At 37.5% G+C, this 24314-nt stretch overlaps 3 protein-coding genes across 3 annotated transcripts in view; 1 reads left to right on the forward strand and 2 right to left on the reverse strand.

The window, feature by feature from the left end:
- Positions 1 to 3937, reverse strand: part of saraf (store-operated calcium entry-associated regulatory factor) — a 171979-nt gene extending 168042 nt beyond the window's left edge. Inside the window, exon 1 of the mRNA XM_053341522.1 lies at positions 3923 to 3937. The gene's annotated coding sequence lies outside the window, so the exon portion shown is untranslated. The remainder of the gene's footprint in view (positions 1 to 3922) is intronic.
- On the reverse strand, positions 2985 to 12643 carry fbxo8 (F-box protein 8). The gene is made up of 8 exons (XM_053341532.1): positions 12468 to 12643; positions 10746 to 10845; positions 9562 to 9645; positions 8267 to 8411; positions 7886 to 8012; positions 7472 to 7590; positions 7013 to 7209; positions 2985 to 4864 (listed from the first exon to the last, which is right to left on the reverse strand). Exons 2-8 carry the CDS (start codon positions 10843 to 10845, stop codon positions 4677 to 4679), a joined length of 960 nt encoding a protein of 319 aa, XP_053197507.1. The 5' UTR covers positions 12468 to 12643; the 3' UTR covers positions 2985 to 4676.
- A 603-nt stretch (positions 12644 to 13246) lies between these two features.
- On the forward strand, positions 13247 to 21829 carry cep44 (centrosomal protein 44). The gene is made up of 9 exons (XM_053327728.1): positions 13247 to 13338; positions 16351 to 16498; positions 16610 to 16765; positions 16873 to 16947; positions 18801 to 18929; positions 19391 to 19483; positions 20583 to 20654; positions 21393 to 21430; positions 21533 to 21829. Exons 1-9 carry the CDS (start codon positions 13247 to 13249, stop codon positions 21591 to 21593), a joined length of 864 nt encoding a protein of 287 aa, XP_053183703.1. The 3' UTR covers positions 21594 to 21829.
- The last annotated feature ends 2485 nt before the right edge of the window (positions 21830 to 24314 follow it).

Genomic DNA, 24314 nt, shown 5'->3' on the forward strand with positions numbered 1-24314 from the left:
ATACATACATACGTACATAAATGACTGATAGAAATGAATGAAGAAAAAATAAATAAAAGTTGTTTGGCTACCTGGTTTATTTATGATATAAAAGGTTTAAATACAAAACTCCTTTACTGTGTCATTCTGTCTGTTGCTATGGTTACATTCTGTGATCAGTGTGATATTTCACTGTTAGCCACAGCTACATGCTAGCTGCTGGGACTAGAAGCTACTAGCACAGAATGACTATCATGCTGCATACACATTTATTTGCTTTTTAAAAGCAACAGCTTGAAATATGTCATGTATTTCAGCCATCAAGGTGTCCTTGTACATTTTTACCAGTTTCATTGTTGTTGTTGTTTTGTTTTTGTTTGTTTTTTTACTGGTGAGTAGTCACATTTTTTCTTCTGTAGTGTTGTCAGCTTCCACTGCTTCTACAATCCATCCAAGACAGCTCAGATACATATTCCTGCACTGACTAATGTAATCCATCATTTCAAGTGATGCATACAGTATATTCTACCGTAGTAGAATATTACTTTACTATGCTGATAAGTATGGTGACTTTGGACTGTTGGCTATTGGCTTGCATAAATAGAAATTACTTACTGTGATAAGGTCATTATGAAACTACGTGTCTAATTTAAAGAAATGGATTGTACTATTATATCCAGTGGTGTAATGTAAAAATACTTTGTTGCAGTATTTAAGTACTTTTGGGAATATCTGTACTTTACTTGAGTTTTTATATTTATATATATATATATATATATATATTTCACTTTTCCCATGACATTTCCTGCATAAAAATATATACTTTTACAACAATACATTTATAATAAGAATCATTTCTATTATCTTACTACAAAATAAAAATCTGAAAGTAAGACTGAAAGTAAGCAGGTTTGTCAAATCAGTGGTCATAGTGTGCAAGTTAGAATTCCACTCAAATAGAATTCTACTCAATTATGAGATTTTATGATGGAGGCAGAAATAGTGATGGCACCTGTCACTCCAGTGACAAATGACAGTGATGACACCTATGGCCATATTTGTGAAAAATGTCTTGGATAAAGTGCCTCTTATGCTAAAGATACAGACATATTAGTGTTTAAAAACTGGCCATCCAACCTCAAGAAATAAATTGAGGGCGATTAAGATTAAGTTAAGTTATTTAGTTATCAAAATGAATATTAAGCTTGTTCAGATACTTAGCTTGCTAATGTTGCTGATTGCATTTGAATCACAGACACTGTATAATAGTCCCTGACTGTTAAGAAGCTTTTAAATCCTGTAGCTAAAGTTATAATGCTTGTTATCCAAGAAAGCAAGAACACCACCATTTAAATATATAGAGAGCTGACATCCACAAAGAGAAAAAGGGCTCCTTATTGGTCATTGGATTCACCCTGAAAGTCTTAAAAGATGCTCAGCAAGCCCTAGACTTTAAACAACTGAAAGGTTCAAACACATTTGATGTGTTGGCAAAACACCTAGGATGACATTCATTCTAAGTTTGAAATTCTGGGGAAGATTCTGAGAACGACGACAGACAATTGCTCTAATTTCAGGAAGGGAGGGATAAAGAAGATCAGAGGGAGGTGAAGTAGTAGAAGCAAGATGTTTGAGTGATTGGAATAGTTCCAGCTCCCATAGCACCAGTGCTGTGCTTGTTGCCTACTCAACCAAATAGCTACAGCTGATACCATGAAAGATGCCATCCAATAAGACATACAAGAAAGTTTACTGCTCAACATTTGGCAAGTGTAACGCACTTTGGAACAAATGTGGAAGATCCACACTTCCAGCCAAAACTGTTGAAGATGCTTGCTCCCTCCAGCTGCTGTGCCCAAATGTTACCAGATGGAACTCCTTTTTCATGGCAGTGGAAAGACTGCAGAGGATAATCAAAGAGAAGGAAGATGGGCCCATCGGAGTCATACGCACAGACTTACGCAAGGTTCCATATGTGGAACTGTGAAGCAATTTACATGAATTAATCTTTTTTTATTGCCAATGAGGAAACGGGTACTAATGTAACTGAGACCTTCCCCAACTTTCTCAGTTGCCTTTAACAGCCTGTGGACTGATTTCTATTTGAAGAACCTGGCTGGATTTTCAGTCAAAATCCAAAGGATGTGACATTTTTGCACCCGCCCTAGTGTCTTTCCTCTCTCCCACTAATGCCAACAAACTAGCATAACAACACAACACAACAAAAACGCGGTGCTATCCAATGTTTCTCATGTACTCATCCAGCAATTTTTTGTTAACCGATAAAATGGTTATTTAGTGTTATGGGACGGTGTTGGTGTCTTTGTTTTCATCACAGGTTTAATCCAGCTGAACTTGCCGCTGCCAGGCAACCAACATCTTGCAAGCAGAAGCATGATTCTTCTTTGCCAAATGCCAAACAATTTGGAAATGGGATGATATCACCAATTAGGATGTGTAGGACAACATGGGGATAGTGTATGGGTGTACATTTTGACACTTTGGATGCATGGATAGTGCATGAAGCAAAATCTATGAACCTCAAAGTAAAACAAACTATTTAACACAAAACCTTGGGTTGGGGTCATGACATGTTAAAAAGTGTTGTGTTAATCCAATCAGTTATATTTTTATCCTCACTATATTTCAGGAATGGACTTCATCAAGCAGTGCATGAAAGCAGCGAGGTTCGGCCACTGGGTCTAGTTCATGTGATGAAGATGACTTCTTCTCTGCCTCACAGTCGTCTCAAGTACAAGACGGCTCCAAATAACTGGACAGATACTTGGCCTGTTCAGCAGATCACATGGATTTGCTGAAATCCTTCCCAGCTGTGTGCAAGCTGTCCGTGAAGCTGAGCACGACTCTACCTGCCTCAGCAGCATGTGATAGGCTATTTAGCATCACAGGATTTGTCTCCAGCCCAAGAAGAGCAAGACTCAATGCTTGCAATTTTGAACAACAACAGCAATTTTTTCAGTTCAGGAGTGAGGGAGCGTTGGACGGACAAATGAAGGAATAGGAGAGAAGGAAAGACTGGACTTTGTTCTTTCAATTCTTTAAGGTTTAAGGTCCATTTTTAAGATGGTGTACATGCTTGAAAGAATAAACTTCATAATTCTCAAAATTCATTCAGTACATTTAATATCAGAAAATTACTTTTGATACTTAAGTACAGTAAATATCAGATACTTTAAGACTTTTACTCAAGTAATATTCTAATATTCTTCTCAAGTCATTTTCTGGTATGAGATCTACTTTTACTCAAGTGTAGCTTTCAGGTACTTCATCCACCGCTGATTATATCGTGGCGGTAACCGTTTTGTAGCTGTGGGCTGTTTTTCAGAGATTTTTCAAAACAAAAGCAGGAATTTAAGGTAAATCTGTGGTATGTATATAAATACAATAAAAGCAGTATGTTTTTAACACACAAGAACTTCATGACCTTAAAATAATATGCTTTAACTACCAACTTAAAATTCAGCCAGTGATTTAGTCAATCCATTGCATTGCAAAATAAAAAGAGTTGCAAGATGACTTGATGAAAATCCTACATGTTTTCACTTAACACAATCTTTCCTTACACTTGACTACAATCATCCGCCAGAATTAGATTCAGGTCTATCCTCAGACTTTGACTTATCAAATACTACTTCCTGTTTCCCATTTTCTGCTGCAACACTACCTGCAGCACAAAACGTTACCTTCGGAGCAGTGTGATTACATATTTCCTTAGTGTAACGTGTAAGGATACGTTTTAATACATTCAGTTTAACAAAGGATGTAGACAGAAGCTTATGTTATATTTAGCTAGCTGGTTCCTACAACACTGACGATAACCCTTGTTGTATTTCACTTGGCTTTGAACTGGGTGATCGTCAAATTGATTTCATAGCCAAACAACCAGAAGCAACATTTCAAACTGTGTTAAATTATTACATAGTGTTCCACTGGAGACGATGTGCTGTTGTCTTGTTCATTTTACTCCTTAAATGAAAACAAACACACAAACAAACAAAAAAAACTTCTTGTACGAGCCACAGATATGCAGGTCTAGGTGAATCTTGACACTTGGACATTCTGGTTGTTACCACTGGACAATGTTTCAAGCTCAACTGACTGCTGAATGGCTCCAGCGTAGCTTGGTTACACTGGTAAGTGCTACTAGTAATATTAGTGATTCATCTTGTGTTAGCCTAGTATTAACATTCTACAAGAATGGGCCAGTTTTTATATGACTGGTGACCGTGAAGCCGCTAGATTCCAAAAGAAAGTCAGCATGAATGATCATCTGTGCCAGGCTGAGGACAATTCTGCTCCTCGTCCTTCCACCAATCAGTAGTCCCCGTCCATCAGTGCAGTATCAGAGCGTGTCTTCATGGTTCCACTTTAAAACTTCTTTCTTTGCAGTGGCTTGGTTTTAAAGACATTTCAAATGTTTCACACATTTGACTGAAACCTAATAACATTCCTAGTATTTAGTGGCACAGTCTATCTCACAGTGCAGAGGTGAATTGTACTTGTTTTTAATCTTTCTATTAAGATTTTGAGCTGTTATATTCCTTGAAGGACGTTAAAACGATTAAAATCCATTTCCACAATGTTCCATACTTTCCAGACACATATAGGAACCTGATCACCAATTCCTATTCTTCAGTGCAGTGTGAGGATTTCTGTTGGCCAATTAGTAGGCGAAGCTATGCAGCCACATGGCCAATCAGGTATATGTTGTCATACAGGTGGCCAACAAAGTCATCAGAGACATTATGGGCTGCTCGGCGAGTGTTCCTGATAAACTCCCTCTTGGACATTTTGTTTTTGACGTGAGGGCTGGTCAGGTCGATGGACAGCAGGATCAGACTGTAGCACAGCACATACACCGCATCTGTAGAGAGACGACATTAGATGATCCATCATATTTAAGCAGTGTGTTGTACTGAGGAGAACTGAGTGTTTAGTTGTTCATGCAGAAAAGTCACAATCCTGCTAGAATGCTGTAAAGGCTGAGATTTCATTGGTCAGAGAGACAGGACCTAATTGTGAATATAAGGCATGTTTCATAAAGACAGGTTTTCAGTTTCACACAATATAACCAGAGCCAGAATATAACTGCAAGAGGAACTGACATAAAGAGGTAGTGAAAGAAACAGAGAGATCATTCTGTGGATAATTCTGTACTAGACTTCATATATAAGTATTACGATACATGAGACACACACTGTTAATGTGTTCTCTGCTACTAATCAACACACTCTACTGCTGTGCCCAATCCTGTCCAGAGGGCACGGAGGGGCAGAGGAGTACTGAAATGAAAAGGCTGACCTCAGAGAGGCAGGCAGCCATCCATCCATCCATCCATCCATCCATCCATTGCCAGCCCTGGGCTCCAAACCATTACACTAATCCTCCTAATCACACAAATAGGTCCAAGGAGTTCACAACGCAGGGATTGGTTTCTGTATGGTCTGCTGACAATAACAAAGCTCTAAATGCACAGTCCATTGACAATACTAAAGCCAGGGATTAGTGGTAAATAAAACCTTGACGGTTTCCCCTCATTTCATGGTCAGAAGAGCAGTAGCTACAAAATAACATCCACTGTCACTGCGGTTTTTGGCTTTTATATTAATACTCCACAGAGGTTGATTGGTTGAACCCCAGAAATATCCAAATCTAGCCACACTGCTATGACACTAACTACTGTATATACATTTACATACTAGTACACTCACCAAAAGTTAACATCATTTCCACTTTCAATTCACAAACATTCTTTTAGTGCCATCCACGGGTCAATCTGTCAATCTTGCCCACAAAATTAGAGCTTGACTGATGTATCAACGTTGCTGATTATCATTAGTAAAATCTTCTTCTCTGTATATATCTTGGTGTTTAATATAATCACATTTAAGTGATCCCAATCATATGTGTTTGCTAATGGTACGTGTTCATGCCATACCATTAAATGCCATAAATAATCCAATATCAGGTTCTTTTAACTTTCAAATATCAACAATGGCCTTAAGACCTGTGTGTACACTATTGAATACTGTGTAGACTGAGATCCCCAGAGGATTAACCCCATTGGTTAGAGTGGACTCTTCACTTCTTCTTTTACTGATGAAAAGATTACTATGAAATTTACTTTTTGCTACTTTTACTCTGAGAAGTATGAGCGCTCAAAGCTAATTCTAAAGTATACAAGTCAAATATCCACCTATCAGGCTTAGACATTTGCCAACAGACTAAACAGCTGACATTCACATTCCAACCTTTTTTCACTCTGATTCATTCTGATTGTCATTTGTTCCCTTTTAACTTCTTCCTTATTGGAATAAGGACCATTGACGTCACAGGTGACTTAATAATTTTAAAAAAACACAGCCGGGACATGGAAAAACAGTATGGTGTGCCATGAATGAAAGAGTTATTATTTCATAATCAATCATCTGTAGAGTCAAAGTTCAGCTGAATTTCATCTTGTTCTTATTAAGCCCACTTTTATTCTTTGTTCAGTGTTACCCACATCCCTCCATCCGCCAATTCATTTAAGTTTGGCTTTTTCATCTGTTCCTCCACCCTTTCAGTAAAAAGAACTGCAACATACACATACAAGAATTTGTGTTCTCATGAGACTTGGAAAGCCTAGTCTCCAGTTTAGAGCCCAATCTTGCAGGCCCAAATCATTAAAGAATATCGGTTCTGCATGTATTTATTTTATTATTTAGATATCAATATTTTTTATCTGTAACATATTAGTATGAATTTTACTTTCCTCATTTCAAATTGAGCTGTATTTTAATTGATGCTTGATATAAGATTAAATGATTATCAATACGTAAGGATCACAAACAAGTATAACTTCATACCAGCATGAAGCAAATGTAAAAAAACATTTTGTGGTTTGCTATCAAGTAAAGTCTGTGTAAGAGTTGTAGCTACATTAATGATGTAAGTATTTTAGCCTAGGACCACAACAACTAGAAAAACTATTAGTTAACATACAGTTCGTGTTCAGCATGTCAGTACTTACCTGGACTGAGGCCCAAGTCTCTGACAAGTCCAGGGTTGCAGGTACAAAATCTGTGGCTGAACTTGGTGATGAGTGTTTCCAGATATTCTCCTCTCTCCTCCGGTGCGTGGATGTGTCTGAAGAAATCCCGCAGAGCATTGGGGAGGAACTGATTACTGAAGTTATGGAGGGTCACCAACTCGTCCAGAACATCCCGCCTGCACCCACATTGACATACATTAATACATACAAAATGCTATAACAGAAGCATGCTTTTTTACATCTGTACACAGGTACTGAAGGAAGTCACAAGCCTTGGAATTGTATTTTCAAAGCAAACAGGCACAAATAAATCTAATCACATGTTAGACACACTAATAGTTAAATAAATAGACTCTTACAACATTAACATATGAGTTTACAAGCATGGTTTTAGACTCTATAAAAGGTGTTCCAGAGATGGTGTGTGTGTGTGTTAACCTCTCATCCAGGTAAATCCTCAGCATTTTCCAGTTGAGCCGTCTGGTGTAGAAGATGAACTTAGCCAGCTCAGTGGGATGATCCACTAGTATGCCTTTAGACATGAAATAACTGATACCCTACAGAGAGGGAGAGAGAGATCATACATCTTCTGAGTGGAGGTCTAAAGGGGCCTTAATCCATCTAAAGATCCAGACACACACACAAATACACACTTTGATGTCCAAGTGACAGATTGCTGAAACACCAGACGCTCAAAATAATGACATCATCAAACACATAATTTTGTAGTGACATCATTGCACTGGACAAACATGCACGCGCACACGCACACACACACACACACACAGCAGAACCTGGGATTGAGTGTGTGCCTATATGACTAAAGATCTTTGATGTTTGAGCATGTGTTACCTCCTGTGGGTTTGCATTGAATGTCAGGCAGCCTTCATCTAGTTGCAGATATAGTCTTCTATACGAGAAACCAGCAGGTAGTCTTCTGTTGTAGATGGAGCAGTGACCCCATGTGGACTTACACAGCCTGGTGGATCATACACAATGAATATAGAATAGAAACAAATAGAAAAAAAGAGAATAGAACATCTGTGCTTGGCGACACATATTTGATTTTTGTATCTCGAACTTTCTGTCTCATTTCAAGTTGGTTATTATTTTGTAAAGTATGTTAGTATATTGTAGCTGATCACACAATACAGCTGTTGGCACTGGCCAGACTGATCACATCACTAGTTCATTACTTTAATCATCAGCACAAACAGAGCTGACCCTTCTTACCCCTGCCATAGATATTCATCATTTCCCAGGCCCTGCCACACACAGCCAGCCAGGCACAGATCAGTAGCGTTCAGGTACGACAGGATAGTGATGCCTAACTCTGGTGGCAGCATCTCCAAGTCTATAAAACCATGTTGCTCTTTACCTACAACCACCAAAAAAAAGAAGAAAGACAGATCACTGTTGTTGGAGAATGACAAAACTACAGATTCCTACAATTAGGAAGCAGATTTGTTTGTGCATCAAGTTAAATAAGAGTGAATTAATTTCTGCCACTGTAAATAAGACATGCACATAAACATAACTGTATCTTGCCTAAAGCCTGTGTATAATGTTTTAACTCATCTTACATTCTGTCCGAAATGAGGAGTCTTCCAACAACACATTCTCTAGAGGGTCTTTGGCATAAAGCACTGTTTTATTATGATTTATGTCTAAAAGAAAAAAATCATGTGGAGTTTTCCTTCATGATGTCATTTTTGCAGAGAGATGAGCAAATGCTTACATGATACTGGGTACTAGCATCAAGTTTAGCCTCTATTGTTAAAGGATAATAATATAAATTAGCATGCAGACTGCCCATGCAATCCATCATTTAATCCACATGCAAAAGGAGCAAAGACCATACAATAACATAGAACACCTTACAAGTTATTCTAAGGTCTCCTCGTATGCTCCAAGTACAGACTGATTCTGATGTCAGAGTTTCAACTAATATTATACAGCTTCAAAAGCCAGTGTTTTACTTCTGGAAGAAGAGCTGGAAGTGGGAAAAAAGGGCCTAAATGATTAAATTACTTTCATTACTGCCTTCAAATTCATATCAAACAGCAGAGGAAAGAGGACACTACAGCTGATGGTGATGTCAGGGTCTGTATCATACTTACCAATAGTCACTACTGTGCCTTGGAGATATTTAACTGAGGTTTAATAATCAGTTATTGTAATTCAAAATATTACTGCATGGCTTTCAGTGAGGTTCAGGTCCCTTTAACAGTTTTTAATCCTAATAACTGCAATAATAACTGAAAGCACTTAACTCCCCACAATGAAATTCAATGAAGGTAACATACATGCACTGGATTATCTATCTCTGCTGATGTTTGTTAACCTGTGTAAGAATGAATGAAAGCAATGGCTTCTTCTATAGGTAGGATATGAAACCGAGCCCTGTTATTTCTACTGATACCGACTACATGCACACAGCATAAGAAATAATGCAGGAGAGGTGCAACCAAAGAACCTCAACACTAATGAGAAGAGCAAGTGAATGCTGATCAGTGTGTTCATCATACCTCCCCTGCGTGTTCTCAGAAGATGGTAGATGTCAGGGCCATAACAGTGCTGAGGAGCTCTTCTCTGTGGGCCTCCATCTCTCCCTGGAGGAAAAAAATGTATTCATTCATTGTTTTTGCTGTCTTGCATGCATTGTGACTTAAGATTAAAGCCCAGCTTATGTTAAAATATAACTAGCTCTCTTTAAAGTTGTTTCCAATGTTCACTGTAAAGTTGTTGTCATTATAAAAGCTTTTTATTCTAATCAATATTGTTAATATTGTTTTCAAATAGCATGATTCTGCATGATTCTCTCAATTAGTCACATTATAATTTATTTTAATGGTAAATGGTAAACTGACTGTACTTCTATAGCACTTTTCTAGTCTTTTTGACTACTCAAAGCACTTGTACAGTACATGTAACATTCACACACATTTATACACAGGCTGCAGAGCAAGTAACACACTTGCTAATCAAGAAAGAGACCAACCATTCACACAATTAACACACTGATGGCTGCCACTTTGGGGGTCAGTATCTTGCCAAAGGACACATCGACATGTGGACTGGAGGACATGGGAATTGAACCGCCAATCTCCTGATTGGTGGATGACTGCTCTACCTCCCCAGTATCAATTAAGTACAGTAGGTTTTCAAAGTTTCAGGTTCACTAAATGAATCAGTTCAGATAGTCCACAGATTTTGCTGAATTGTTTAGAGAATGACAACAAGGAAGAGACAGACTGACACAGAGTGATGTGAGCAGCAGATATCACAGCAGAAGCAAATTATAAGAAAGTAGCAGCTAATGAGGTGAAATGGATAGTTGACAGGAAGAGGAAAGCATTGGATTGCTGGGAGATGAGTCAGACTGTGATGACTGAATGACTGGATGCAACAAAGAAATACTAAAAGAAGTGATAAAAACTTCCTGTGAAACTACTACTGATTTGAATTATAGATCTTCAAACAGACATCCAGTGTGTTTTCAAGTACTTAAGTCTTTAACAGTTCCTTATATTACATTCTTCTTACAGCAATGATTTTATTCAAATTAAAAGGCACATAATATTACCTCAAACATAAACAAGGGCATTTCAAATTAGTTCAATCTGTTAGTCCTGCTAAACTGATATTGAGTGGAAAGTTCATTTATAAGGACTGTAACCCCCACACGCTTCATTAAAAATGTGAAGGTTACCTGGCTCTTGACTTCCTCCGTGGTCAGCCAGTCGGTCGGCTAGCTCTTCCTGAAGCTGCTGCTGTTGTCTGGGAGGCAGCCTCCACAATGCCTGACCCATCTGTGTTGCAGCACAGTGACACACAACAGACAAAATGGCTACATGATGATGTCAAATAATATGCTTGATTACCACTCACCTATCTGTCTGTATATATTTGCCAAAATCCACATTCTCATTTATAGTCATGAGTTTACTATTGTCATACAGTAGTTAGTACTGTATGTTTACTGGTAAAATATCTAAGCTGCTGTTAGAAACTTGACTAAACCAGTTGAATTTATTTCCTATTAGAAAACATGATACATGGTTAGGGTTAGGGTTTCTCCATTATTCACACACAACACATGAAGAAGCCAGATCCACAAGACAGTGTGATACCAAGTTAGTTTAGAAAAAAAAAAGGAACAGCACTGTAACTCAATACGACCCCAAATAAGATTAGAGTCAAAGCCCGGACACTGGTGTGCATGTAATCAAACTCTCTGTCTACTCTACTTCACAAAATATGTATCAGGAGCAGATTGCTTCTCAAGATGTAACAACACACTGTCATCTATGGTATTGTTCAATGTAATACATGTTCATCCAGAGGTGAATTAACCAACTCCCCTCAGGTTATATTCAAAATCTGTCCAACAATAGTTAGCTGCAGAAGATGAATTGGGATCATATTTATATGTTTTGGTTAATTTGTTGGGATGTAAATCACTGTTTGCTGTGACTTATGAAACATTCAAAACCTAATTGTTATCTTCACGTCTCAGAGAATTCATATCCATTCCTAACACTGTACAGCCTGCTATAGATTCAATCACATCTATGATAATGTCTATGACTGTAACAAACACATGCCTCTCACTGAGATTTAAAATGAATATATCACATTATATTTGGGTCTTATTGACAAGCTTTACTACATTTCTGTTTCTACTGTGTGCCTGCAGATAAAAGGTTCACCATGCAGGGATTGAGATGATTGTGCTTTCAAACTTATTCTGTCACTTTAAGGCTGAAATTCCTTCAAATTGAGATGATATATAGATCTGGAAGTTCACATTTTGTTTGTTTTGGCTGCCAGTTTGTAACTTATTCATGTTTGGACAAGACTGATTTCCATTTTATAAACAAGTGATACGAGATTGTGGCGATATTACCAGTTTCTTTTCCTGTATTACAATAATATAGCAGACAGTACTGAAGTGTCACTGATATTACTGCTAACATATTCCTGACAGCAGCTACTAATGCTTGTCCCAACCCTGATAAACTGATAAAGTTAGCCTCGTAGCTTTCCTACTTGCGTGTGTGTGAATAAACAAAGCAGCCTGCCTAACGTCAGCTGTGTTGCATAAACAAATCCATTAAACTGTTGTCAACAACGTTGGAAGTTCCAGCAAGCTAGGTAGTTTGACCCGTAAGCCCCACCTTCCGTCCAATACCATTGGTCAAACAGATTACAAGAGCAGGAAAATTGAATGCCATTGGTTTATTCGATTTTCACTCACAATCTGTTGACACAAATCCCGAGTTAGCTTATCCAGCTAGTTTTGTGTTGACGAACATAGTGTCGACACGAACTGATTAATGTTGTTGATTAATTAAAAGGCATTTGTCGTGTTTCTTTTACAAGCATGGCGCGGTATTTCCTAATGAGCATGATACGAGCTAACGTTACCTACCTGAGTTTAGTGATTCCTGTGACAGCCCGACCAGCACACAAGGACAGCTGGAAATGCACTTTCCCCGCTATCAATCGTGTTTGAGTGTCATTTCGTTTAGCTAGGTACGAATAAAAGTGAAGCAGTTGAGGAAGAAGCTTTCATAGCGCAGTTAACTCTATTCTCATATGTTTTCACCCTCCTCCTCCTCCTCCTCCTGTCACCTCTGCCCCTCCTCTTCCTCTCCCCCCTGTCATAATAATAATATCATCGCAGACACAAAACCTGCACTGCGAATAACATTTGAATGATACAAAACGGAGTCAAATGCATACATTGACTATGTGAATACACGCTGTACACGCGAACTGCTAAACTAAACTAAACTTAAAAAGTAGAAACTCAGTGTGCGTAGAAAATTAATTTAATGACGTCAAGTCGTTATATTACGTAAAATCACGTGCGTACAACAGCCAATCCTGTTTCGTGCAGTTGGTCGCCCGGCAGAAACGAAATAGATCCTAGCCGTAAAGAAGTCTAATTTTGAGTAATTCTGGTTTTTTGACTGAGGGTAAGAGAATTTAGATTAATATTCACGCGTTCAAGCAAAGTAGTACGCTATATTATCGTTGTCTTCTAATTCAGCCTCTACATATCTAGCAGTTTTGGTCTCGATAGTATAGGTAAGTTAGAACTATGGCTTTAACCTCGGATAGAAAACTGCTTAAACACTCGACAATAAACAATGAAAACAGTCTTTTTAATTAACGTTAGGTAGTTGCTTCTCTCTTCAGTTTAAGATGCTGTCTACTGGAGACGTGCAAGGTTGTCTTCGTAAACTGGAAACTCTTCTGCGGGTAATAAAGTACCCAGGACATGTCGACTACAGTGGGTAAGTTAGATCCTAATACAATACATTACAATGTAATGCAATACAATACGATGTGATATGATATAATATAATATAATACAATACAATACAAATAATACAATAACAAACAACACATTTATAACAGAAAGCTTATTAAAAGTTTTGCAACCCTATTTACATTCACCAATACCATTGTTTGTGCTAGTGACCCTCAACGTTAACAATAAAAGTTAATATTGAAGCCATTTCACTTGGAGCCTGCCTTTTATAGCAGCATGACTTCTGATGATATAACAAACGTTATGTCAGTAGGTGTCCTATAAATAAGATGTACAATGAGCAGTTCAAAACGTTAGCCTACTGCTTTTCACTATGTTGTCAGGTGGAATATATCTACTAATGTTCCTTACAGTTCTTAAAGTTGGCAGTTATTGATGTAAAATTAGTTTACAGGGACAATGAAAGCATTTTCTTCCACAAATAACGTCACAATTTGATTACATTTTTGATCGGAATCTATTTATTTCGAACGTGAGAATACAAAGTGGAGGTATAATCTAAGATTATACACACATTTTTTGTAAATTGCCTGGAAGTGAATTATTATGCTTTAAACATGTTTTGTGCAGTCTTGAATTTGACTCAATCCATGAACAAAGCATGTGTGTTCGTGTGTTTACAATTTCCTACATTGTTTACTATCCTAATTTAATTTAATAATTTTGTAGTATGCATAGTGGTTGTAATTCAGATATGGTAATATAAGTAAACAGTACAGTGTGCAGTGATTTATGATCCAGTCATGACTCATGTTTCCGCAGAACTACAGTGCTCCTCCCAGCTTTGTTCTTACATGATTTAAACACCTGCATTAGACAAAACGTTTCAACATTGCTCCTGTCTCAGGTGCTATTAATGCACGCAGTTGGGCTCTGAGCATGTCTGATAATTGTGGGTGCTAGTTTCCTTTTGTAATGCTGTCTGTGTACCACAAGGCGTCACTATTGATCCAGTGTAACATACAGCACAGCCACAGAACATCGGTCTAGTCTGTGATTACCTTTGATTCAGTAAGGGCAGTGGATTTACTTCTGGTTACAATTATTTTGTGATTCTTGGCCAACATTTTTTTTTTCCTTTTTATGTTTTCCGTTATTGTATAGAAACAGACCAGACAAAGACACCCCTAACTAAAACAAATACAGACACAGCTGTGAGAATGAGATGCTGGCAACATTTGATACAGTTCATATCAGATCAGATACATAATGCACAACAAACCCATTACACAATACACAAATAAGAACAAGTTTTACAAATTATAAATAGTGAATTAACATGAGATCAAATGTATTTGAAAATGTTTTAAGGCACATGTCTATCAGATGTGGCCAAAATTATTGATGCCCTTCCATTCTATTAAAATAATGCACCATCTGTTCTGAACAGTGTTGAAACTAAAAGACTAAGAGATGTGGCTCAGGAGGTAGAGCGGTCGTCGATACCCGGCTCCTCCAGTCTACGTGTCGATGTGTCCTTGGGCAAGATACTTAACCCCAAATTGCTCCCGTTGCTGTGCCAAGTCAACGGTGTATAAATATGTATGAATGGTTAGTTTCCTCCTGATGAGCGGGTTGGTACCCGGTGTGATAGTCCCTGTCATCAGTATATGAATGAGTGAATGTGACATGTAATGTAAAAGCGCTTTGAGTGGTCATAACAACTAGAAAAAAGCGCTGTATAAGTATAGTCCATTTACCATATTTTATTATCAAAGCATGTCTATGTTTGGTTTGCAGTGGAACAAAACAAAAACGTTGTTGAACTGTACTGTATAACTGTACTCATGCTTATTCTACAAAAACTTTCTGGAAAAAAATTATTGGTGCCGTTTACAAGTTGTAAGAAATAAGTGATATACTGTACTTTATATCTTTATAATCATTCATGCAGCCAGTTGAAGAAGAGAAAATGACTCTGTGTGCATCATATTGAATAGAACAGATGGAAAACTAGAGAGCGTTCTGAGGACATTAGAAAAAAGTAATAGCCAAGCCTGGTCAACGTAAAGGTGACAGGACCATCTCCAAAGAGCTTGATGTTCCTGTGACCACTGTTGCCAATATTATTGAGAAGTTTAAGGCCCATGTAACTGTAGCCAATCTTTCTGGATATAGTGGCAAGAGGAAAATGGAACATTGTTTGAATGGTCTAGAAAGAACCAAGGAAATCTTCAATACAGATCCAAGCTGATCTTCAAGTTCAAGGTATAATAGTTTCTAGTCACACCATCTGTCACTGTCTGAATGAAAATGGGCTCTATGGTAGAAGATCCAGGACTCACCGCTAAGAGGAAACAAAAGGAGAGCTTTTTGTTGTATCACACCAACCCCTATATTTACAGAAGAAAAGAACACCAAGCCTACAGTGAAACATGTGGAGGCTCAGTGATGTTTTGAGGTGGTTTTGCTGCCTCAGGCACTGGGTGCCTTGTACATACATTAAAAACATACAGCCCAATGTCTGAGTTGCAGGTCATCGGTCTTCAAGCTGGATCATGACCCCAAACACACATCAAAAAGCATTTAAAAGTGGATGAGAAGAAATTGTTGGACTGTTCTGAAGTGGTCTGATCTGAATCCCATTGAACATCTGTGGAAAGATCTGAAACCTGCTGTTGGCAGGTGGCAGCCATCAAACCTGAAGGAACTGGAGCAGTTTGCTACCAGTACAGAAGTGTAGAAACATTTGGGTCAATGACGTATGAGGATTTTCAACAGGTCAATTTTAAAATAATAAAAATAGGAATATCTATTGCAGTAGTTCAAACATTAAGAATGTTGAGTACACATACATTCATATTAAAACAGTAAACTGAACATGAGCTGCTGCATAACCTGCCAGGTCTGTGTTTGGTTTGGATTTCAGCAAAATAGACAAAAATGATCTCTCTGCCCAACACCTGTTTTTAGCTGCTGTGTAGCCTAACAAATGATGTCATATCTAATTCTCTCATTGTTTCACCATCACCAGCCTTTCAAAAGGAGATCCCTCCGCTTTCCTGCCAATTGTGGGCTTCACCTTGACTTCCTTCTCTCCACCTTTTGCTGAGCAACTAGTGGAAGCTGGACTGGAGCTGACTGGCAAAACAGACCTTAGATTCACTGACACTCTTTATAAGGTAACTCTCTCAAATGATCAGTGCTCTGTTTTTAGGGGTGCACAAAGATTATTGTATGGAGCATTACGAATGCAAACAATGCTGTTCATCCTCTTCCTCTTGTGTGTGTAGGTTCTACGAGATATCTTCCACTATAAGCCCATACTGTCTAAGCAGCAGTTCCTCCAGTGGGGTTTCTCTCAAAGGAAAATCTCTGTCGTCTGTGACATCATTAACTTGGTCTTACAGAGACACAACCAAATGAAGAAGGTGAAGATCCTTTTAATGGTTTGTTTTCATTTACATACATTTCAAAGTTTGTCTTGATTGCAGACATAATTGGACCAATACATGATTGTGTCACATCTGTGTGTGTGTCTGTGTGTGTGTTCTAGCCCAGGCTCAGATATCATGCCTCACACAAGGATGTCAGAGGACAAGCTTGTCCAACCCTGCCTGATGCAGACACTGTAAGTATAGTGGAAACTGCTGAATGCACAGTAGAGTACTTAATGAACTATATAATAATGCGAGTGGACTACAGCTGTGTTTTTTAGGAACAGAATGTTGACTATATAAAAATGTAATTTGTATATATCGTGTTCAATTTAATAACCGTTTCAAGTAACACAGAGAACATATTAATACCCAACTAACAAGCTGATATACAGTTGCAAAGTAGGAGTCACCACTGGTTCTTTTTCTCATAGACACTGTTACTCACAGATGAAATACTTCTACAGTTTAGATGAGAATTATACTCTGCCAGTTAAATCATCACTAATAAAGATTAACTGATTTTTTTTTTTTTAATAAAAATCAAAAACTTAATTTCCTGGACACTTTTGAGTGAATTCAGCAACTATGGACCTCTGATTGGACCTCTCTTTGCCGAAGCTTTAGGGTAATGTCATATTTTCATTACATTTACATTTTGTCGTCTGGCAAACACTTTTATCCAAAGCAATTTACAAATATGGCAAGATAATCAAGTATTAGAGGACAGTCCATCAAAATTCTCAAGTAGCTGACCAGGTATAAGTGCAATGAGACAGTTCCGTTGTTGTTAAATGATTAAAGAAACAACTATAACTAGACAATTGCATAAGAAATACCATAAACAAGAAAGAAGCGCAACAACCAACACAATGCTAAAAGGTTAAGGGGGCTCAAGTATCGAGGTGTTTACAGAAGAGCTGAGTTTCTTGAATGCACCAAGCCAGTCAGCAAACTGTGGGGAGTTTGGTAGATCATCATTGAAACTGATGGTCATAATATGTATGTATAGGATTGTTAGATCATCTGGTAGAGTCCCATGTTTCTGTGTTAAGTCATATTGAGGATATCGTTCAAATAGAAATCACTTCCAGAATCAAGAGGCCTTTCCAATTAGCAACTCTATTACCAAACATAAAACAAAAAAAGATGACTGATGAAAGTATCCATTTTCAAGCCGAAACACTACAGGAATCTACTGTGTCCATTTAGTTATATCAAGACAGGAAAGCTTTATGTTTGTAAAAGAAATTAGAGGTTCACTCAGTATGGTAAAAGATGTGAGGGTCTTGAATGTGTTTTATTATTGAGCAGTCAGTGGCACATGGTACATTAAGGCTAACTCAATGTCACTGAAATATACAGGTAAGCGTGTACTGCAAACAGTCAGACAGGTGCTGAATGATGTGAATGAATGACTTTTCTCTGTACTTAAATTACATGGTTTGGGGTTTTTTTGTGTTCCAGGTGTCTGACAGGCCTTTAGTTGTGAATCACATAGAAAATCCATCTGTTTTTCCCCAATCCTTCCATAAGGAAGAATTCTCCTCCCATAATGTAATGGATGACTCTTATCTTGAAGTACACACTTCCAGTTTTGTTGAAAATGGGATTACAGAGCTGGCAGGAGGGGAGGAGGACAAGGATTATGTTCTTCACGTAAGCATCTCCTAAATCAATATAATGTAGAGACTAGAGCTCCTGCTGCATGTTGGTTTAGACACGTTTCTACTTATTTGTTAAATTCCAGTGTTGGACTTGACAGGCTGGTACTCTGTAGTTTGTGATTTTCTGTTTTCTTTTCATTTTAATGTATTTGATTCTCTGATTCTTTCTCTCTGACTTGGAGTACTTTCATATTGTACTAACGTGCATGCTTTCGAAAGTAATGCCATGAATAGTTTTTATTCATCAATTAACTGCATACAAAGTTGAGTAAAAAGACCTGAAATGGAATGTAAACATCTAAAGTGCCTACAAAGCTTTGCTCAGGATTGTATTATTAGAGATCAATAATAACTCGTGTGCTGTCTTTACTGTCTGTCAGTCTCCAGAGGTGGAAGGAAGGCTGTCAGCATTGGAAGCTCAGCTGGGGAGCATCCAGTTTGGGTTAGACAGGCTCAGTATCGTGGAGAAACGCCTGGAGGAGCATGACAGACGGAGTAACAAAGATGAGGTTGATAAGACAGCTCTTTACTCAGTTCCTAATCCAATATATTATGTTCTTTATTAGACACAGAAGCTATACATTAGTGCTTAGACTGATGTCCAGTGCGTCCAGTTTGGCATGAAACTGCCCCATTTGTTTCATTCATAGATTCATCAAAAATAACACAGTAAGGGTGCCTTGTGTGGCTATTCAGTTGGAACTACACTAATTATAGACAAGTATTCATGTGGTGATTAGAGCTACTATATAAATGTCTTCCTTTTTGCTATTCATTTATACTCACCATTTGATCAGCAAGCAGCCATGGCATCTAATAGATACCAAAGTTCAGATCTAGCCAAAATGTTTGCTACTGGATATAAATAATTAAGTTTAGTTATTGTTTTGTTTGTTTCCTCCATGAACACCACCTTTTATACTTTGCAAATTGATTGTGTTTTATTCATTTCTATTCTTTGTTATTCCAGAATGAAGTCATTACCATCTCCAAAAGGAACTGGGAAAATCTGATGAGCAGAGTCCTGTTACTGGAAACTAAACTAGAACTGAGCAATACACAGGTAGGTGCACAGTTCCACATAGACTCTAATGTAGTGACTGATCTTGTATTACAAACTGTTTCTGCCTGTTGTTGTGTTGAACCTCTCTGTAACTCAATTGAACACATTCAGACATTATCGCCTTGCAGTGGCTCGCTTTACAACAAATTGCCAATAGCTACATGGACAGATCCAGAGCAGTGTCATTTATCTAAGATGAAATAATAGTCGTTCCAACAGCTGAATTACACACTCTCAAGATATGAAAAAATATATTGTAAGAAATGTCCTATTATTCTATGTGCAATACAAATCACAACTGTAAAAATGATCCCTGTTGTTGCTGTTAGGACTATTTAGTATAGAGGTTTTATATGATTTAGAATCATAACAGGCATACTTTTTATATATATACAATATTGTGCTGTCTTATGAAGACACAGCACTCCTCCAGGTTATTGTGACAGTAAGGTAAGCAATGTTGCTCCCCAATTACTTCCACTAGCTCTTGCCATCTGTACAAAATACTTAGAAAATACTGTATAATCCTTCAGGCGTGTTGTGAGTCTGCCCTGAGGTCTTTTCTCTACTCTACTGTTAGTGGACATGCTTGGAATTCCTTCACGTGGGAAGCATCCCAATCAAAAGCATGAAACAACAGACTGTCATTTGTGTATGTTTTGTGTTTGCTTTGGCTGTAATAATAAAAAAAGTTGTTCTAAAGAATGATAGGATAATGAAAATAATGGTTAGTTGCAGCCTTAGTCTACCTGTATTGATCTTGTTCTGTCAGTCACCACCCAAATCTCATGACCAAAGGAGAGAGCTGGAATGTGAAGTGACTAGTAAATCAAAAAAAGTTAAGGTCCAGCTCCCAGCAACAATCAGGCTCCACCTTTCCCTCTGTCAACAACACAGGAATTATGAAGCAATGTCACAGCTCAAATTCATGGTTGGGATCTTTTTGATACTGTGAGCTATTGTATTGGTCAGCTTCACAAGTACTGCAACAGCTTCAGCTTGAAATTTACATTAACTGGTCAAATGAATCAACAAATATAGTAAGTATAAGTATAGTATATTTTAATTCAAAAAAATGATAATGTCATGTCTCTTTCAGTCAAGTGTCCCACCTCCATGCCAGTCATCTACCTTGTCCTGTTCTTCCAGCTCCATGTGTGATGCTTCAAAGGTAGGACAGAATAGGACTCACTTGCCTGTCACTGTGGATCAACAAATCTCAAACAAAGGTTTTTCCAGCTTTTTAATGAATAGGATCATTCATTTGTAGATGACATCACTGGATTTGTTGTTTTATTATTTCACTTCACACTTTTTTAACAATTTTTCAGATGATATTTCCAACTACAGTGAATTTAAATTCGACAGCTACAGTTTTTAAATAACCTTTTTAAGAACCTTCAAGCTTCACAAATACACAAATCCTCTCTGAGGCTCTTTTTTTTTAAAGGAGTTAATTAAGCTTTTGAGGTTGTGTATCAAAGTGATTGTGTGTGTGTTCTTCCTGTAGGTTGCCTCTATTTTAAAGACCATTAACAAGACAAATTTAACATAGCCTGTGAGTTACGTAATAATGCTCCACTAACAGCAGCATTGTCATGGTAGTATAACATTGTCTATTTTTCAAGTATATGTTTTTTTCCTCTTCCTACAAGTTGGCCCTTATAGAAATAGAAAGAGAAAGCAATCAGCCTGCAAATTTCTTGCTGTCTCAAATATGATAACTGGAGCACAGCAGTGGTTTACTAAATGACACCCAGAATCATTTGACCTGACTATGCAAACGATGCACATGAGGCTATGAGGTAGCAGCACACCTGTGTCTAATGTTTTCTGGGTGCAGCAGTATCCCAAAGTTTGGGAGCTAGAACTTCATTGTTTGCTTGTTTGTCTTGTCTTTTGTCCACAGGAGGACATGTCAGTCAGGCTAGAGAGGATCACCAACATGTAAGTTTGTAGATTAAAGTATTACATAATCATAATCCACATAATGCCTTGTTACAGTTTTAATTATTGGTATGTATGTTTCTGTATGTCTGAAATGTATAGGCTGAAGAGTACCTCCAGTCTGCTGAAGAATACTGAATCCACTGCAACACAAAGCAAATAAATGATCATAAATTACCCTCATAAAGCTTATTAATGTAGCTCAACATCACAATTTTTACTTCTGTCTTCTTGTCATTGTTAATATTTAGTATTAAACCATAATGATCAACAATATCTACCTGTCAACTTAATTTATAACTTTTCTAACAAGCTATCTAAATCTAAATCTATGTGAAGAGAGGAAGACCTCTGCTCAGAGTACCAATGATTTGATTTCACTGTGTTAGCCCTCCAAAATTAAAGGCTTCATTCTTAAAACTGCAAGTGCTAATGTGTTTCTTTTTGGTGTACATCCACGTACTGGTTCCAGATGTTTGAAGTCAGTGACATCAAGCACCACAATCACTAGAAATTTTTTTTTTTAAAGTCTTCACTCCAGTATGACAGATATCATCCATCTGTGAGTTACAGTGAAAAATGACTCTAATAATTACTCAGCTCAGTCTAGAATCTCTGGAAGTGCAAAAAAAAACTTCTTCTCAGCAATGAAAAATCACATTTAAAAATATAGCCACAAGCCAGAAATGATCAGGGCCTATGCAGACTGCCAACAGATGACCAGATGCAGATGATGAGGTTAAAATGATCAAGTATTTTGTATCTATAGGCAAAACCATTTTCAAGATAATAGGGAAAGTGTAAACTTGATATTACAGCATCCCCTTGATGTCACTGAGATGTGCCTGAGTAGGTTCTATAGATTTTGCTGCACAAACACATTTAGCAGAGAACAACAATAATAATAATAATTATTATAATAACAATAATAATAATAATAAATGTTCATAGGGCCATAACAGGCAACCTTCAACTTAATATGACCTAAAGAAGCTGTCTTTAGTTTTTCACAAAATTGAAAGTGACTTGATGCTGATGACATTCAAATATTCACCAAAATTACAGATAAATAGCTGAAAGACTAATCACATGATAGTGACCAACATAGAAATGTTTGGTAATCTTGACTGGTAATCTTACAGGTACATGTCATGTATTGTGACTTCTAGACCATCAGGAGATCACAGCTGCCACTGACAGCACCTGATGGTAAAGATTAAGTTAGTTCTGCACACTGTAAAGTAGTTTATTGAAGTCAATGAGAGTGAATGACTTGATTGAATGAGGTGTGCTGTATTAGCCAGTGTAAATACATTGCTTTACAGTGTACAGTGCTGTGCATCTATGGCTAGTATCTCTACTATCTATCGTGCATGTTATCTGTCATGGCTTAATGGAACACTTGAATATAACAGAGCCATGCACCATTTATGTTATTAGTAACACTTGTGCTTTTGCTAATGCAATAAGTAAAAATGTCTGCTGTGAAGAAGGCTTTTGCACTAGTTTGAATTGTGAGAGTTCAAATTATTCATATGCTGGAACTCACTGACACATTTGTGGTGGAATTGTAATTAGAGGTTCATTTGTGATCAAATATCTATATTTCCAAAAGAATGGCCTTTAATCTGGATTTATGGATCTTTCCCACAGATGTAACTAATTATTCTCAGTTCTACATTCATTTAGTTCTGATCCTGCTGGGTCACTGGCATGACTTACTGAGACACTTAAATGGAACAGAGCCAACATTAATGCTGTTAACTGCCCCAGTGGGTTTCCTGCTGGCACAAATTGAAAAATGTCCACTGTTAGAGAGCTTTATAAATAAGCAAACAACTGTCATAAGGGACAGAAAGATGGATGGTGTGCTCCCAGTTGGGGCATCAAGGGTTTTTGGCATCATTTAGTTCTCACACGTAGGATAACTAGTTGGAATCAGGGCTAAAACAAAAGCAATATCGTCAGCTCTCCAATATTTAAATGCAAACGCATGTTCATCATGAACACTTACATATGTGATGCGCCTTTACCTACATTTAGCAACACCAATGGCAAAGCCAGAGATAATGAAATGATCATACATTCACCATTTTCACCCTGCAAGCTCTGATAAGAATCATGAGCACAGAAATAAACATTAAATGCACACTTGTATATCTGTAAGGAGGAATCATAGAAGTTAATGTATTTTCCTACATGCTCCGTCTAAAGTGGCAAGTATTCCCATGGCAGCAAAACCATTTAGTCATTTAACAAAATCTATATGTGCAGACAGCAGCACTTATACCCTGCAACACCTTTTTTCTATTAAAATGCAGTAGCTTTTAAGTGTCGATCAACTGAGGGAAAATTACTGATACTCAATGAGCTTCACTCAAGCATCTATGTTGATGAAATATAACTAGCCTACCACAGTCTTGCAAACCAAGTTTAAAGCAAAGAGACAGTAGCACATTGACTAATTCTAAATGGGAATAAACAACGTCATTAAAAACAATCATGCTAATATTGACTGACTGATGTCATTTTTCATTTGTTTTTTTATTTATGTTAAGATAAATGAAATGCTCATTCTGTTGCAACTGTTACCAAACTCTGCCAAAGACCTAAAAACAACTTATGTTCCTTGCTATGACCATTCATAAAGTCTGTAATAAAACAACAGTCAGGTGCTCAAATAAACACTGAAACGTGTTTTTCTTGCTGAAATCATTCAATCCTTCATATGCACTTACAATGGAAGTGATGGAGTAAACATCATTTAAAAGTTGATCTGAAGCTAATATGAAGCTTCAGCCGTCCAAATTTAATCAGGTTTTTTAAGTCTTTTTAGTGGCAAAGTCCCTCTTTTTGTTATACTTCCACCACAGCTCAACAGGGA

This window comes from Scomber japonicus, chromosome 2 (assembly GCF_027409825.1).
Source record: "Scomber japonicus isolate fScoJap1 chromosome 2, fScoJap1.pri, whole genome shotgun sequence".
Classification (NCBI taxonomy): domain Eukaryota; kingdom Metazoa; phylum Chordata; class Actinopteri; order Scombriformes; family Scombridae; genus Scomber; species Scomber japonicus.